The 18,490-nt window shown below is 43.2% G+C and overlaps 1 protein-coding gene across 4 annotated transcripts; it reads left to right on the forward strand.

Moving 5' to 3' along the window:
• Positions 1-8,739: 8,739 nt before the first annotated feature.
• On the forward strand, positions 8,740-16,357 carry LOC138852725 (uncharacterized). 4 transcript variants are annotated; one of them, XR_011392040.1, is made up of 3 exons: positions 8,968-9,027; positions 9,118-15,688; positions 15,908-16,357. XR_011392040.1 is itself a non-coding variant. In XM_070085212.1 (2 exons), exon 2 carries the CDS (start codon positions 10,067-10,069, stop codon positions 14,597-14,599), a length of 4,533 nt encoding a protein of 1,510 aa, XP_069941313.1. In that variant the 5' UTR covers positions 8,740-8,970; positions 9,149-10,066; the 3' UTR covers positions 14,600-15,788. The 4 variants fall into 4 exon arrangements, 3 of the variants coding, with proteins under 3 accessions (XP_069941313.1, XP_069941312.1, XP_069941311.1); XM_070085212.1 differs by lacking the exon at positions 15,908-16,357 and having other exon boundaries at positions 8,740-8,970; positions 9,149-15,788; XM_070085211.1 differs by lacking the exons at positions 8,968-9,027; positions 15,908-16,357 and adding an exon at positions 8,740-8,929 and having other exon boundaries at positions 9,109-15,788.
• The last annotated feature ends 2,133 nt before the right edge of the window (positions 16,358-18,490 follow it).

Raw genomic sequence — 18,490 nt, forward strand, 5'->3', positions numbered from 1 at the left:
AAGTGTTGTGCAGTTTTAGAGGGTTTGGTGTTGTTGAGTCAGGACCAGTCAGCGCCTCCCCCCCTCTCCGCTGGGGGGAAGGGGGAGTGCGTGTGTAGTAAACAGTGACCCTCTCATAACGCCTCACCCCTGCCCGTCTCCCCCGCCTCACCCCTGCCCGTCTCCCCCGCCTCACCCCTGCCCGTCTCCCCCGCATCACCCCTGCCTGTCTCCCCCACCTCACCCCTGCCCGTCTCCCCCGCCTCACCCACCCAACTCCCAGCGCCACCCCATCTATAGAGGGTACTTCTCCCCTAACCCACGATGTCAGCGATGGCACTGCAGGGAGTGCCGGGCTCACAGGAACTTCTACTACAGGGACAGCATCGTGGAGTTCGACCGCGAGGCAGCTGTCAGGTGTGCCACAGGCAGTGTGTACTCAGTTCCTCAAACTTCAACATCCGTGCACACGAGGTATATGGCATGTCAAGCGTGTCAGCGTGCCTCGTTGTGCTCCGGGTTTTCTCGTGTTTTCACGGTCGCTCTTACGTGCTAGAACTTTAATTTGTGTCATCAATCCTATACGATACATCCCTCTAGCGCCTGGAACCAATCTTGGGCGGAAAACATTATATACTGAGTCAAAAAAGGAGAATTAGTGTGCACTACTTAGCAGAGTTTACTGCCAGAGGGGAATCACGCCTGTGTCCCGTGTGGAAAAAATAATAATAATTGAACTTTTCGTGTCAGAGGAAAGAAAGTCTCCCTGATAACATTGAGTATACATAGTGCATAGTGTATACTACAGTGGCTCCCTAGTATATTGATGATAAAGGCTAAAGTGTCATTTGAAAACAGGTGAATTTGTAAATGAAGTGATAAGCCTATAGAGGCAGGTGCCAGAAGTCGCCAGAAACTTACCACAGGTCAGCTGTTTTTAATAATCTTCCTGGCTTGCTAGTGTACTCGCATATAATCTAGTGATACCAGTGAATAGCAGAATACAGTGTTGTAGTAGCAACTAACCAGTATTATAATGGTACTTAGTGGAGTGGAGTGACTTTCATTAGTTTCTTTTTTCTTGAAATACCAGACGTATACTGTGAATTTCATATAACCTGTAGCTACCAGCGGTCACAATATACACAACGAGAAGCAATTATTACTACAGAAAAAGCGTCCTTCCTCCAAAATTTCCACCAGTCAACTATAGTGATAATATAGCATTTATTGTGGTGGAGACAGAAAAAAAAAATAGAAAAGCTGGATACAGCGATTGATAAACAAGGGTTGAGGTCGACCGTTCGTCATTGTAGGAGTTGCCAGCAGTCACCGGTTTCTTCAACACGCAAGTTATACTTTTGTATCAATCAAATCACATATTACTTGGGTAGATAATTTCCAGTAGATCCTTCATGTGTTAGCTCAAATCACCGACCAGTATGTTTTAAATAAGTGACCCACTGATCAGATCAGATTGACTGGTCCGAACCCTTGACTGGTCCGAACCCTTGACTGGTTTCAAACGGTTTCGTTGGACAATAAAGCAGACTGTAAATGGATGGGGTTGTAGGCGCCCTTATAAACACAAACAATAAATATAAATCAAGAACATGCACGGTAAGCTGTCCAATATACAAAAACAGCTAGAAACAGAAATACAAATAGCTAGAGCTTCATTTAAGGAGGTTATTAATAGAATATTCAAGAGGTTGCTAGTAGAATTGCAGTAAATCAACCATTCAAAACATTATGAAGCTGTGTGTAGTCTATGGTCAGTCAAACAAACGGGCTTCCACATGGGTAAATTGTCATTTTTGTGGAAATTGGTGTCACGCCCCTTGTGCAGATATCCAAGAACTAGCTACAAGCAGTGTTAAAACAGGGAAGTGTTTTTGGGTATGCCCAAATGAGATAAATCTGTGGACTAAAATCACAAGGGTATTAAAGGAGGACAACATCAAAGCTGCTTTCATAGAAAACCTGGAAGCTTTCTACAACAGATGGGAACATAAAAAGTCTGGGCTGAATGGTACTGCCCTTGATACTGGCCATGTACTCAGAAACTGTAAGGCTGGAGGTGATGTCCTGGTAGTCAGTAAATGTGGGGCTGATAGTGCTGTCCTGGGAGACAGTAATGGTGAAGCTGGAGGTGCTGTCCTGGGAGACAGTAATGGTGAAGCTGGAGGTGCTGTCCTGGGAGACAGTAATGGTGAAGCTGGAGATGCTGTCCTGGGAGACAGTAATGGTGAAGCTGGAGATTTTGTCCAGGTAGTCGGGAATTATACGCAGGAAGGAATACATATAAATGACCTTATAGGGGACAGGAGCCATAGTAGGGAAACAAGTGTAGTCAAAGATAAGATAAAACCAATATTGCAAACTAGAAATACCGCAGGAAATAGCAAACAAGAGGACTCCACTAGCAATAGTGAGGATATATTACCAAAAACAACTGGTGGGAGCTCCATTGTTGGTGCTAGGGAGGATACAAGTAAGACAGGGAAACATGCACCAGCAGGGAATACAGTCACAGAAACCCAAGGCAAACGGAAACCAAGCCTGTGCACATACTATGCACTTGGTATCTGCTGGCATGGGAAATCTGGAAAAACAGATGGGACGTGCAACTATGACCACCCTAGAAAATGCCATGCCCATATGACAACAGGAAAATGCAAACTCCCTTCCTGTAAGCTTTTTCACCCTGAACTGTGTACCTCTTCAGTACAGGAAAGACTGTGCTATAACTTAAATTGCCAGGCATACCATCTAAAGGGGACAAAAAGATACAAAACATCCAGGCCATGGGAAAACCTGGGTAGCCACAGCCACTCAAGAGGGAAAGGTTTTTTAGTGCCAGGAAGGAAAAAAAACTGGCAGGAAATGGCAGAAATCGTACACCAAATCCAGTCATTCCTGGAGTGGAACCACAGTCGATGGCCTCCACTCCAAACCAACAGATACAGATACTAATGCCAAAAAAAAAATCCCCCCCAGTACCAACAATACCACCAGTCCGATAACATTCTTCTTTGCAAATATACAGGGTCTAAAGCCAGCAACAACAAAATACCTTTCATCCGTGGACTGCTTGCAGAGGCAAAGGCAATGTTCGCGGCTTTCACTGAGACCCACATAAAGGATCACTTGGACAACGAAATATGGATACCAGGTTACAACCTATACAGATGTGACAGAGTGAACAGGCAAAAGGGGGGGGGGGGTTGGCCTGTACATTACAGAGTCACTTGTTTGCACAGAACTGCTTAATGCCTCAAATGATGTAGTGGAAGTTTTAGCAGTAAAGGTCGAGAACCAAAACCTAGTCATTGTGGTAGTCTACAAGCCTCCGGATGCAACATCCCAGCAATTCCAGGAACAGCTGTTAAAAATTGACCACTGTCTGGAAAATCTTCCAGCTCCTGCACCCAACATCTTGCTCTGGGGGGATTTCAACTTAAGGCACCTAAAATGGAGGAATATAGCAAATAATATTGTTGCAGTAATAACACCAGGAGGCAGCTCTGATGAAAACTCACACTCACACGAGCTTTTAAATCTCTGCACAAAATTCAATTTAAACCAGCAAATAATAGAGCCTACTAGACTGGAGAATACACTAGACCTCATCTTCACTAACAATGATGATCTGATAAGAAATGTCACCATATCAAAAACAATATACTCAGATCACAACATAATTGAGGTTCAGACATGTATGCGTGGAGCCCCAGACCGACATAATGAGACTAGTCACGAGGGAGCATTCACCAAATTCAACTTCAATAACAAAAACATAAAGTGGGACCAAGTAAACCAAGTCCTAACCGATATAAGCTGGGAAGATATACTAAGCAACACAGACCCCAACTTATGCCTAGAACAGATTAACTCGGTGGCACTCGATGTATGCACAAGGCTTATTCCCCTAAGAAAAAGGAGGAGTAGATGTAAAATAGAAAGAAACAGGCGCTCCCTTTACAGGCGACGGAAAAGAATAACAGAGCGGCTAAAAGAGGTCAATATATCTGAAATGCGTAGGGAGACACTGGTCAGAGAAATAGGAAGAATCGAACTTAAGCTAAAAGAATCCTTTAGGAGTCAGGAATCGTGGGAAGAACTAAAAGCCATAAATGAAATCGAAAGAAACCCAAAGTATTTCTTCTCCTATGCCAAATCAAAATCGAGAACAACGTCCAGTATTGGGCCCCTACTTAAACAAGATAGGTCCTACACAGATGACATCAAGGAAATGAGTGAGCTACTCAAGTCCCAATATGACTCAGTTTTTAGCAAGCCGCTAACCAGACTGAGAGTCGAAGATCAAAATTAATTTTTTATGAGAAAGCCACAAAATTTGATTAACACAAGCCTATCCGATGTTATCCTGACGCCAAATGACTTCGAACAGGCGATAAATGACATGCCCATGCACTCTGCCCCAGGGCCAGACTCATGGAACTCCGTGTTCATCAAGAACTGCAAGAAGCCCCTATCACGAGCCTTTTCCATCCTATGGAGAGGGAGCATGGACACGGGGGTCGTCCCACAGTTACTAAAAACAACAGACACAGCCCCACTCCACAAAGGGGGCAGTAAAGCAACAGCAAAGAACTACAGACCAATAGCACTAACATCCCATATCATAAAAATCTTTGAAAGGGTCCTAAGAAGCAAGATCACCACCCATCTAGAAACCCATCAGTTACACAACCCAGGGCAACATGGGTTTAGAACAGGTCGCTCCTGTCTGTCTGATCACTACGACAAGGTCCTAAATGCACTAGAAGACAAAAAGAATGCAGATGTAATATATACAGACTTTGCAAAAGCCTTCGACAAGTGTGACCATGGCGTAATAGTGCACAAAATGCGTGCTAAAGGAATAACAGGAAAAGTCGGTCGATGGATCTATAATTTCCTCACTAACAGAACACAGAGAGTAGTCGTCAACAGAGTAAAGTCCGAGGCAGCTACGGTGAAAAGCTCTGTTCCACAAGGCACAGTACTCGCTCCCATCTTGTTCCTCATCCTCATATCCGACATAGACAAGGATGAGGAAATGGTATGGTGATACCGACAAGATGTGGAAAAAGACACTTATGTACAGTTCAGGACATTTATTAAAGGAAACGTTTCGCCACGAGTGGCTTCTTCAGTCCTAATACAGAGAAAACTAAGAAAACATACATATATATAGTGGCGGGAGTCAGGTGAGGTGATGCGTGGGTAGAGGTGGTAGTAGTAGTAGTAGTAGTAGTAGTAGTAGTAGTAGTAGTAGTAGTAGTAGTAGTAGTAGTAGTAGTAGCAGTAGTAGTAGTAGTAATGGAACTAAGGAAGTGAGGCAAGAGAGGGACCTGCTGGCATCAAGTAACACCAGTTCCCAGGATGGGTAATATCCTCTTGCTTAGTAATTTTGAAATACTGTAACTACCGGATTTTTGCTTTATAGTGTTACTGACAGAAATTAGTGCAGCTTCAATGCATTTTCTCCGTCTTAAGTCGTCTTCTTTAATAACTAGTTTAGCTTCATTGAATTTCATGAGGTGTCCAACATCGTCTCTATGTTGAACACAACTCACTCAGAAGTGTTCCAGAAATCGCTAAGTATTTTATCCACAGTGGTATATTACAGACCATTCTGGAGAAATACCCTGACTTTGCTAGCTGTAAATAAAGCATTACCACATATGTGCATGTGTGTGTGTGTGTGTGTGTGTGTGTGTTTGTGTGTATGTGTATGAGTGTGTGTGAGTGTGTGTGTGTGTGTGTGTGTGTGTGTGAGTATGAGTGTGTGTGTGTGTATGAGTGTGTGTGTGTGTATGAGTGTGTGTGCGTGTGTGTGTATGAGTTTGTGTATGTGTGTGTGTGTGTGTGTGTGTGTGTGTGTGTGTGTGTGTGTGTGTGTGTGTGTGTGTGTGTGTGTGTGTGTGTTTATGTGTGTGTGTGTATGAATTTGTATGTGTGTGTGTGTACTCACCTATTTGTACTCACCTATTTGTGGTTGCAGGGGTCGAGTCCTAGCTCCTGGCCCCGCCTCTTCACCGGTTGCTACTAGGCCCTCTCTCTCCCCGCTCCATGAGCTTTATCAAACCTCGTCTTAAAACTGTGTATGGTTCCTGCCTCCACTACGTCATTTTCTAGGCTATTCCACTGCCTTACAACTCTATGACTGAAGAAATACTTCCTACTATCTCTCTGACTCATTTGTGTCTTCAACTTCCAATTGTGGCCTCTTGTTTCTGTGTCCCCTCCCTGGAACATCCTGTCTTTGTCCACCTTGTCTATTCCACGCAGTATTTTATATGTCGTTATCATGTCTCCCCTGACCCTCCTGTCCTCCAGTGTCGTCAGGCCGATTTCCCTTAATCTTTCTTCATAGGACATTCCCCTTAGCTCTGGAACTAACCTTGTCGCAAACCTTTGTACTTTCTCTAGTTTCTTGACGTGCTTTATCAAGTGCGGGTTCCAAACAGGTGCTGCATACTCCAGTATGGGCCTGACATACACGGTGTACAGTGTCTTGAATGATTCCTTACTAAGGTATCGGAATGCTGTTCTCAGGTTTGCCAGGCGCCCATATGCTGCAGCAGTTATCTGATTGATGTGTGCTTCCGGAGACATGCTCGGTGTTATACTCACCCCAAGATCTTTCTCCTTGAGTGAGGTTTGCAGTCTTTGGCCACCTAGCCTATACTCTGTCTGTGGTCTTCTGTGCCCTTCCCCTATTACCTGGAGTTTACCTGGAGAGAGTTTCGGGGGTCAACGCCCCCGCGGCCCGGTCTGTGACCAGGCCTCCTGGTGGATCAGCCCCTGATCAACCAGGCTGTTGCTGCTGGCTGCACGCAAACCAACGTACGAGCCACAGCCCGGCTGATCAGGAACTGACTTTAGGTGCTTGTCCAGTGCCAGCTTGAAGACTGCCAGGGGTCTGTTGGTAATCCCCCTTATGTGTGCTGGGAGGCAGTTGAACAGTCTCGGGCCCCTGACACTTATTGTATGGTCTCTTAACGTGCTAGTGACACCCCTGCTTTTCATTGGGGGGATGGTGCATCGTCTGCCAAGTCTTTTGCTTTCGTAGTGAGTGATTTTCGTGTGCAAGTTCGGTACTAGTCCCTCTAGGATTTTCCAGGTGTATATAATCATGTATCTCTCCCTCCTGCGTTCCAGGGAATGACTTTGCATTTGGCAGGATTAAATTCGAGAAGCCATTTGCTGGACCAGGTGTCCAGTCTGTCCAGGTCTCTTTGAAGTCCTGCCTGGTCCTCATCAGATTTAATTCTCCTCATTAACTTCACATCATCTGCAAACAGGGACACTTCTGAGTCTAACCCTTCCGTCATGTCGTTCACATATACCAAAAATAGCACTGGTCCTAGGACCAACCCCTGTGGGACCCCGCTCGTCACAGGTGCCCACTGTGATACATCATTACGTACCATGACTCGTTGTTGCCTCCCTGTCAGGTATTCTCTGATCCATTGCAGTGCCCTTCCTGTTATATGCGCCTGATGCTCTAGCTTCTGTGTGTGTGAGAGAGAGAGAGAGAGAGACTCAGCAATCAACATTTGCACCAATAACTCACTACAGTTGTGACCATGTGTGGAAGTGTGAATTGCTCATTACTCTAAAATTTGTTCATGATTGCAGCCATGTATAAACGTAAGTAACCATTCTTACAGTATTCATTACCTTTGTAACTTGTGAGTTCATTACCTTTGTAACTTGTGAGTTCATTACCTTGTACCTAGTTCAGCCATCAAAACTTTGGAGCCCGGTCCCTGGACCCATTGTGTACCTCTGTAATCTGTAAATACCTTTGTAACTTGTCATGATTGTGACTAGACCTACCTGGAGTTCATTACCTTTGTAAATTGTGAGTTCATTACCTTTGTAAATTGTGAATTCATTACCTCTGTAACTTGCTCAGCTATCAAAACTTTGAGGCCCAGTCCCTGGACCCATTATGTACCTCTGTAATCTTTTGACTACCGCCCACAGGATGGGTATGGGGTGCATAATAAACATATTAAACTAACTGTTGAACACATGCGTTTTTGCGGTCATCATTTCTGCAAGCATTTTTGTGTTCTGCTATCCTAATGTCCCGAGTTCTGGCTGTTTCCCCTACATATACTTTGTCACACCCCCCCCACATGGTATAGTGTAGATTCCTGCACTTGTGCCAGAATCATGCTTGGGTTTTTGTATCAGGTTCCTAATGGGAGTAGATTACAATCTTGGCTTGTCAGGTAGTAGTTTGAGAACAATAATACGAAAAGAACTTCAGCTGAATTTTATGGACTTAAGGCTCAGGGAGATTGACACCAGTGAGTCCATCTATCATCATTCTATCATGCAGGAGGAGCCACATGTCTATGGTGCATCCAACAAAATAAGCAGACTCTTGGATGTCACTACCGCCCGGCTCCGGCTGGGTTACAAGTATCTTTGGCAGGTTAAATCACCACCACCAGATGTAGACCAAACGAAATGTAAACTTTGCCAGATGGACTATTGTCACACCCTGCGTCATTATGTACTGGAGTGCGATAAAATTAATGAATTTAGAAACAACTCACTCAGAAGTGTTCAAGAAATGGCTAAGTATTTTATCCACAGTGGTATATTACAGACCATTCTGGAGAAATACCCTGACTTTGCTAGCTGTAAATAAAGCATTACCACATATGTGCATGTGTGTGTGTGTGTGTGTGTGTGTGTGTGTGTGTGTGTGTGTATGTGTTGTTATGGGGCTATAGGACCCAACATGTATTTATAAGTAACAGTTACTCTGGAATACCTAATTATATTGAATTGATGGGGACTTTGCTCTAAATGTCAGAAGGACTGATCAACCTTATGACTGAGGCAGCTGGGTCAAGCCTATTTTTCTCAATATAATAGGTTATACTATAGACACATAAACACACAATTTAAATAAGTAGTTTATAAAGTTGTATTTCCTTTTGTAAAAGTAAAATTAAGGTGTGGTAGAATTGTGGTAACTGGAGAATTGTGCTTGGCAAATAAGTAGTTTATAAAGTTGTATTTCCTTTTGTAAAAGTAAAATTAAGGTGTGGTAGAATTGTGGTAACTGGAGAATTGTGCTTGGCAACTAAGTAGTTTATAAAGTTGTATTTCCTTTTGTAGAAGTAAAATTAAGGTGTGGTAGAATTGTGGTAACTGGAGAATTGTGCTTGGCAACAGTCTTTTGTTTTGGTGGGAGGAGCTTAGCCTCTTTCTCTCTCTCCCTCGCACTGACTCGGTCTCTCTGTGGCTGGCCTTCAACCTGGCAGGATCTCTGGGTCCTTCTTCTATCTTTTGGGGCATTATGTGTGCTCCAGGGGTGAGTTTTTTTTATAATTTAAGTTGTGACCACCATACCCAGGGTGACTAAAGTGTGTCAAAACACTGGTTAGCCCAGAGTTATGTCAAGGAGAGAGAGGACTAAAGTTGTTGAGATATACCATGTGGGAGAACAGCTATGCAGTGTGTAGATCGTTGTTTTGAAAATGTGAGGCTGTAATTGTATATTCTGTACATATCTATTGAGAATACAGTTATATTTTTATAGTAGTAGTTTACATAACCTGTGAAGAGGGCTGGTGAAAGGGTATCAGAGACACTCAGGATGATCAGCCATGATGTAAGTATTACCCCTAGACAAATAAGACCATTAAGTAAAAGCTACCCCACACTAGAACATGTAGTGAGAACCTTACTATCAAAGTAATAAGGGACAACCAACGTAACATGGGAGCTTGACCGGGAGAGTTATTTGACTGCTAAAATAACTCAAAACATTCTTTGAACTATATGTGCTGGTATGGGGTAATAACAGTTGCATGTTTCTGGTAGAAGATTTACCAAGGTGGGGTCAGTGGAAGTGTTGTTTTCATATATTAGTTTACAGGTTGTTTTTCTCCTAAGGTGGGAGAAAGGTTGAGTAACACATTTTTTGTTGTGGTTATGGTAAGTGCTATGTGCATAGTTACATTCAATTTGTGTTATTTTATGTGCCTGTGGGAACTTTGTCCACTGATACTGTAAGAGGGAAACAAGTGTTTAAAGATAAAAAATTATGTCAGAAGATGAGTCTTCAGATTTTTTAGGCTTCAGGGAAGAAGGTAATAATTCATCAGTAAACATGCCTGTTAATAGTGAAGATGAGGAATCACCTACTCCAGGTGATATGGAAATGGAGAGAATGAGACTTAAATTAGCAGTACTAGAGGCTCAGATGAACTTAATGAAAGCTAAGGAGGAAGAACGTCAAAGGTTAGGAGGTTCAGAACAAGAGCCTGAGCAGTACTTTAACATAACTAAAGCTGCAAATTTTGTCCCTAAGTTTACAGAGAGTGACCCAGATAGATATTTTTCTTTCTTTGAGAAGACTGCTTTGGAGCAAGGTTGGCCCAAACAGAAGTGGGCTACCCTAGTTCGCACACAACTTGTGGGTAAAGGATTCCAGAGAGTAGAGACTCTGGAGGGGCAAAATTTTTCTGATTATGATAAGATTAAAGAGGAAGTATTGCTTGCATACCAAATGATACCTGAGAAATATAGACAAAAGTTCAGAAATAAAAAATTTCGGGATGGGCAGACCTTAACTGAGTTTGGGAATGAGAAACTGTTCCTTTTTAAGAAATGGGTTTGTTCTAAAGGAGTTAATAAAGACTATAACAAATTAGTAGATCTGATGGTTCATGAGGAATTGTACAATACAATCCCTGTTGACCTCAGAGAATATTTAGAGGACAAAAACCCAGATAATCTTTCTGAAGCACTGGATCTAGGTGACCGATTCTTGGCTCGCAGGGAATTGGTAAGTAAAAACAGTTATGCTCCTTCTGAAAATTTCCCCACTCGTTCTAAACCTTATTCCAAGTCCTATGGTCATAAAGGTAAATGGGACAAGAATTTTCAGGGACAAATGAAGGCTGAGGCACCCTCTAAAATAGAAAGAAAAGGTAAGTCAGCTGGAGCTCAAAGTTTACCTAGACAATCAGATAATATTTCAGGTCCTCGAGTAAACAGTACCAGTCCTACACCAAATGGTAAAAATACCTTTAAGAGCTATGCCTGTTACTACTGTAACAAAACTGGACACACACAAAAGTTTTGCTGGTCAAGGCAGCGAGATCAGGAAAGGGAGGAACCACCCCAGAGGACTCTAACTGCAGACACACATCCAGTTGCCTGTATTTGGTCTTCAAAGCAAGGTGAGGAGGTACCTTTGGGTCTAGACCCCAGGATGCAGGTATTTTCTAGTAAGTCCACAGTTGCTTTGCATAAGGATGTGGGTAGGGTTGAGAATATAGTGTCCTTGAGAGATGGATGTAGCACCTACTCCTTGCTACGTGCTGGAGTGTTGCCAATGTCTAAGGATACCTATACTGGAGTAGATGTATTATTGAAGGGTATTACGGGTTCAACCATAAGGACACCAGTACACAAATTATGGGTAGAATCTGCATACCAAGTTGGCTATCTCCCTGTAGGTATCTCAGATGAAATTCCCTTCGAAGGGGTCGACCTCTTATTAGGGAATAATGTTATGGGCCTGTTAGACAGTGAAGAACCACTAGTATGGGGGCAACCAGGCCCCAAAGTTTGGGAGAAGAAGGCTAGGGAGACCCTGCCAGACCTTTTTCCTGTTGGTGCCATCACACGAAGTATGTCTCGTGACCAGGATACCAAGGGTAATCCTTATATTTCTCGTGAGGATGGTGAGGACTTAGGTTTGGAAACTCTATTTTCTGATGTTGAACTGCAGTCAACTAAAGAAAAGGATACCACAACCCGAGTTGAGTCTAATCGGTGCAGAGATCAAGGTAGTAGTGTGAGGGAGATTGGGCCTACTATGATGCAGCTAATTGCTGCACAGGGGTGTGATGACACACTTAAGTCGATCAGAGCCTCGGCTGTGACTGAGGAGGAATCTTTACGTTTAAATAAATGCTTCTATTTCAGGAAAGGTATACTCATGAAGAAGGCGCCTTCGGTTGCAGTACCAGTAGAAGGAGAGCCAAGTTTTTGTCACCAGGTCGTGGTGCCTGAGCCTTATAGAAACCATGTTCTTAGCTTAGTGCATGACACACCTCTAGGTGGACACCTAGGTATTGCTAAAACAGTATCCAGGGTTTCCAGGCACTTCTTCTGGCCTCGGCTGTGGGAGACGGTGGGAGATTATATAAAGACCTGTCATGCCTGCCAAATTATAGGGAAACCTAATCAAAGCATTAAACCTGTTCCCCTTCAGCCGATTTCAGCACCAGGTGAACCCTTCAGCAAGCTGGTAGTGGATGTCGTTGGCCCACTCCCAAGGACCAGAATGGGAAATAATTATTTACTAACAATAATTTGCTCCACTACCAGGTACCCAGAAGCAATCCCTCTACGCAAGATAACCGCTCGAGTGGTCTTAAGGGCTTTGATGAAGTTCTTTTCCCATGTTGGCTTTCCTCGGGAGGTACAAACAGATCAAGGGTCTAACTTTACCTCGAAATTATTTAGGAATGTGTTAAAGGGGTTAGATGTACAGCCCAAATTTTCAACTGCCTATCACCCTCAGTCTCAGGGAGTGATAGAGAGATTTCATCAAACTCTTAAGACAATGATGCGAGCTTATTGTATGAATAACACTAGTGATTGGGATGAGGGTATCCCTTTTCTCTTGTTTGCCGTGCGGGAAAGCACCCAAGAATCTCTCAGTTTCAGCCCTTTCGAGCTTGTCTATGGTCATCCAGTGAGGGGACCACTGACTATTCTCAAGGAGCATTGGCTGGGTGGTGAAAATGAGGCTTCCCCGCCGGAAGATGTTCTCTTTTTCAGGAAACGATTGGACCAGGCGAGACAGATGGCAGCAGACAACCTCAAAGCTAGTCAGAGGGCCATGAAGCAGCGGTACGACCAAAGGGCAGCCCCTCGCTCCTTCAGTGTTGGAGAGGAAGTGTTAGCTTTGGAGCCGGTTCCGGGACATGCCTTGGCTGCACGATTTGATGGACCCTTTGTCATCACAGGCAGGTCTGGCCCCAATTATGTAATTAAGATGCCTGGCCGTCGCAAATCAGAAAGGACTGTGCACATTAACAGGTTGAAGAAATACCATTCTAGGGCAGGAGCTGCCGCTATTCAAGTTGAGAGTGACGATACTGAAAAACTTCCTGTAACAACAGAAGTAAGGCTGTGCAATTCAGCCATCTTGCAAAATCCCTTGGCACACATGAAGGGACTCAGTGTACAGGGAGCCTGTGACTTGGTTCAGTTACTCCAAAAATTTCCAGATTTGTTTGGGGATGTACCCAAAGTAAGTAAATTGCCTCCCCATGACGTGGATGTCGGGGAAGCTGTTCCAATAAAGCAGGCTCCTTACCGCATGAACCCAACAAAACAACTTCACATGGAGGAAGAAGTGAAATTCCTCCTTCAAAACCAGTTTGTAGTGCCTAGCGAGAGTCAGTGGGCATCTCCATGCCTGATGGTTCCCAAACCTGATGGATCTATGCGTATGTGCACTGACTATCGCAGAGTAAATGAAGTAACGAAGGCTGACGGTTACCCTTTGCCACGTATGGATGATGTGATTGATGCTGTGGGAGGGGCAAAGTTTGTGAGCAAACTGGACTTACTTAAAGGGTATTATCAGATACCCCTCACCCAGCGAGCCAAGGAAATTTCAGCCTTCGTCACTCCAGATGGGTTATTTCAATATAATGTTCTTCCTTTTGGGTTAAAAAATGCTCCTGCCACCTTCCAGCGTCGTATAAATACTGTCATAAGGGGGTTGGATGGTGTGCGGGCCTATCTAGATGATATTGTGGTATTCAGTAACCAGTGGGAAACTCACTTGGTAAGATTGCAAAAGTTGTTTGAATGTCTATCCCAAGCCAATCTAACCATCAATTTGAGCAAAAGTGAGTTTGGCCAAGCCAGTGTACAATTCTTAGGATATGTAGTTGGTCAGGGAAAAGTTGCCCCAATTCATGCTAAGGTGGAGGCCATTATAAATTTTCCTAGACCACAGAATCGGAAGGCAGTGATGAGGTTCCTGGGCATGGTGGGTTATTACAGACGATTCTGCCCCAACCTCTCCCAGGTAACGTCACCACTGACAACTTTGACCAGTCCCAAAGTTCAATTCAACTGGGACAGCAAGTGTGACAGGGCTTTTGAAAATGTGAAAATGTTATTAGGGAATGCTCCTATCTTGAAAAGTCCTGAGTTTGAATGCCCCTTCTCTCTACAAGTGGATGCTAGTGATGTAGGGGTAGGTGCAGTGTTGTTGCAGGGTGATGAGAGAGATAGCCTTCAGCCAGTTTGTTACCATTCAGCCAAATTAAAAAAGCATCAACGTGGTTATGCAACTGTAGAGAAAGAGGCTTTGGCTTTGGTGTTAGCTGTGCAGAAATTTGAAGTTTATATCAGTGCTTCCCCACATCCTGTAATAGTGTATAGTGACCATAACCCTCTGAGGTTTTTGCAAAGAATGAGAAACCACAATCAAAGACTCTTAAGATGGGCTTTGTTCCTACAGCCTTTTAATTTGAAAGTTAAATATATAAAAGGCTCAGAGAATGTGGTTGCTGATGCTCTCTCTAGATGTTTCATGTAGATGCATGGTGCATACTTTGTACATAGTGTTTGTCATGTGCTGACCTTGTTGTTTTTGCAGTGGTGAACTCTCGGCGAGCCTGAGTACTCTCTACCAGCCGTCTGACTGTAAAGGAGTTGAGTCGGAGCCAAAAGTGTGACGAGGGTCAGGGTGTACGTGAATGTGAGTTGAGGCAGTGGTTGACAACCTTCGGTAACATGAGACGTTCAGGAAGGTATGTGATGTTGTGTCTTGGTGTGCTCTATGTACAAAACGGCCCGACGATTTGCCTTTGTGGTCCCTTGGACCCCTCCATGTTCTATGACAGCCTCCTCTTAATAAGTTTGGAGGATCTGTGTGGAGTGGGACCTCGGAAGATGGGCTTAAGTGCCTGACCATGTTAAGGATCGTGAGTGTTGACTGGAAGTCTCACTGTTTGGTTCGGCCACCAAGTGAGAGACACCTTGACATGTTTTGTGAAGTTTCCTGCCTGGGGTACACCTGACTGCTCTGGGTTTGGCTCTACTCTCGTCTCCTGATCAGGAAGATGCCACCCTGGAGTACCAGTTGCTTGCTGGATTACCGTAGCAGAGGCACAGGCCTGTTGGTGCGGGCTTTCACAGTGGGCATTGTGTGCAAAATTTTGCATTGTAATGTGTATTGTTTAAAAGTCACTAAAATTGTAAATAGTTACACACTTGAGTATATGGGTATGGTTAAATTGCTTTTCTAAAAAATTCTGCAATCTCTTGTAAATAACAGTAAAGTGAAGAGTAGTTATGGTGCTGGGAAAATGTAGCATTTCTAGTAGTCTTGTTTACCGCCTTCAGACTTAAGCAATATACTTTTTACTAGCCGTATCCTGAGGGACACAGCTAGCTTTTGTGAGACTTCGTCTGGAGGTGGGGGTGTTATGGGGCTATAGGACCCAACATGTATTTATAAGTAACAGTTACTCTGGAATACCTAATTATATTGAATTGATGGGGACTTTGCTCTAAATGTCAGAAGGACTGATCAACCTTATGACTGAGGCAGCTGGGTCAAGCCTATTTTTCTCAATATAATAGGTTATACTATAGACACATAAACACACAATTTAAATAAGTAGTTTATAAAGTTGTATTTCCTTTTGTAAAAGTAAAATTAAGGTGTGGTAGAATTGTGGTAACTGGAGAATTGTGCTTGGCAAATAAGTAGTTTATAAAGTTGTATTTCCTTTTGTAAAAATTGTGGTAACTGGAGAATTGTGCTTGGCAACAGTAAAAAGTAAAATTAAGGTGTGGTAGAATTGTGGTAACTGGAGAATTGTGCTTGGCAAATAAGTAGTTTATAAAGTTGTATTTCCTTTTGTAGAAGTAAAATTAAGGTGTGGTAGAATTGTGGTAACTGGAGAATTGTGCTTGGCAACAGTCTTTTGTTTTGGTGGGAGGAGCTTAGCCTCTTTCTCTCTCTCCCTCGCACTGACTCGGTCTCTCTGTGGCTGGCCTTCAACCTGGCAGGATCTCTGGGTCCTTCTTCTATCTTTTGGGGCATTATGTGTGCTCCAGGGGTGAGTTTTTTTTATAATTTAAGTTGTGACCACCATACCCAGGGTGACTAAAGTGTGTCAAAACACTGGTTAGCCCAGAGTTATGTCAAGGAGAGAGAGGACTAAAGTTGTTGAGATATACCATGTGGGAGAACAGCTATGCAGTGTGTAGATCGTTGTTTTGAAAATGTGAGGCTGTAATTGTATATTCTGTACATATCTATTGAGAATACAGTTATATTTTTATAGTAGTAGTTTACATAACCTGTGAAGAGGGCTGGTGAAAGGGTATCAGAGACACTCAGGATGATCAGCCATGATGTAAGTATTACCCCTAGACAAATAAGACCATTAAGTAAAAGCTACCCCACACTAGAACATGTAGTGAGAACCTTACTATCAAAGTAATAAGGGACAACCACGTAACAGTGTATGAGTGTGTGTGTGTGTGTGTGTGTGTGTGTGTGTGTGTGTGTGTGTGTGTGTGTGTGTGTGTGTGTGTGAGTATGAGTGTGTATGTGTGTATGAGTGTGTGTGTGTGTGTATGAGTGTGTGTGCATGAGTTTGTGTGTGTGTGTGTGTGTGTGTTTATGTGTGTGTGTGTGTGAATTTGTATGTGTGTGTGTGTGTGAGAGAGAGAGACTCAGCAATCAACATTTGCACCAATAACTCACTACAGTTGTGACCGGGTGTGGAAGTGTGAATTGCTCATTACTCTAAAATTTGTTCATGGTTGTAGCCATGTATAAACGTAAGTAACCATTCTTACAGTATTCATTACCTTTGTAACTTGTGAGTTCATTACCTTTGTAACTTGTGAGTTCATTACCTTTGTAACTTGTGAGTTCATTACCTTGTACCTAGTTCAGCCATCAAAACTTTGGAGCCCGGTCCCTGGACCCATTGTGTACCTCTGTAATCTGTAAATACCTTTGTACCTTGTCATGATTGTGACTAGACCTACCTGGAGTTCATTACCTTTGTAAATTGTGAGTTCATTACCTTGTACCTAGTTCAGCCATCAAAACTTTGGGACCCGGTCCCTGGACCCATTGTGTACCTCTGTAATCTGTAAATACCTTTGTAACTTGTCATGATTGTGACTAGACCTACCTGGAGTTCATTACCTTTGTAACTTGTGAGTTCATTACCTTGTACCTAGTTCAGCCATCAAAACTTTGGGACCCGGTCCCTGGACCCATTATGTACCTCTGTAATCTGTAAATACCTTTGTAACTTGTCATGATTGTGACTAGACCTACCTGGAGTTCATTACCTTTGTAAATTGTGAATTCATTACCTTTGTAAATTGTGAATTCATTACCTCTGTAACTTGCTCAGCTATCAAAACTTTGAGGCCCAGTCCCTGGACCAATTGTGTACCTCACCGCCCACAGGATGGGTATGGGGTGCATAATAAACATATTAAACTAACTAAACTAAATTCTGGCACAAGTGCAGGAATCTACACTATACCATGTGGGGGGTGTGACAAAGTATATGTAGGGGAAACAGCCAGAACTCTGGACATTAGGATAGCAGAACACAAAAATGCTTGCAGAAATGATGACCGCAAAAACGCATGTGTTCAACATAGAGACGATGTTGGACACCTCATGAAATTCAATGAAGCTAAACTAGTTATTAAAGAAGACGACTTAAGACGGAGAAAATGCATTGAAGCTGCACTAATTTCTGTCAGTAACACTATAAAGCAAAAATCCGGTAGTTACAGTATTTCAAAATTACTAAGCAAGAGGATATTACCCATCCTGGGAACTGGTGTTACTTGATGCCAGCAGGTCCCTCTCTTGCCTCACCTCCTTAGTTCCATTACTACTACTACTACTACTACTACTACTACTACTACTACTACTACTACTACTACTACTACTACTACTACTACCACCTCTACCCACGCATCACCTCACCTGACTCCCGCCACTATATATATGTATGTTTTCTTAGTTTTCTCTGTATTAGGACTGAAGAAGCCACTCGTGGCGAAACGTTTCCTTTAATAAATGTCCTGAACTGTACATAAGTGTCTTTTTCCACATAGACAAGGATGTCAGCCACAGCACCGTGTCTTCCTTTGCAGATGACACCCGAATCTGCATGACAGTGTCTTCCATTGCAGACACTGCAAGGCTCCAGGCGGACATCAACCGAATCTTTCAGTGGGCTGCAGAAAACAATATGAAGTTCAACGATGAGAAATTTCAATTACTCAGATATGGTAAACATGAGGAAATTAAATCTTCATCAGAGTACAAAACAAATTCTGGCCACAAAATAGAGCGAAACACCAACGTCAAAGACCTGGGAGTGATCATGTCGGAGGATCTCACCTTCAAGGACCATAACATTGTATCAATCGC

The sequence above is a fragment of the Cherax quadricarinatus genome, chromosome 15 (assembly GCF_038502225.1).
Source record: "Cherax quadricarinatus isolate ZL_2023a chromosome 15, ASM3850222v1, whole genome shotgun sequence".
Lineage (NCBI taxonomy): Eukaryota > Metazoa > Arthropoda > Malacostraca > Decapoda > Parastacidae > Cherax > Cherax quadricarinatus.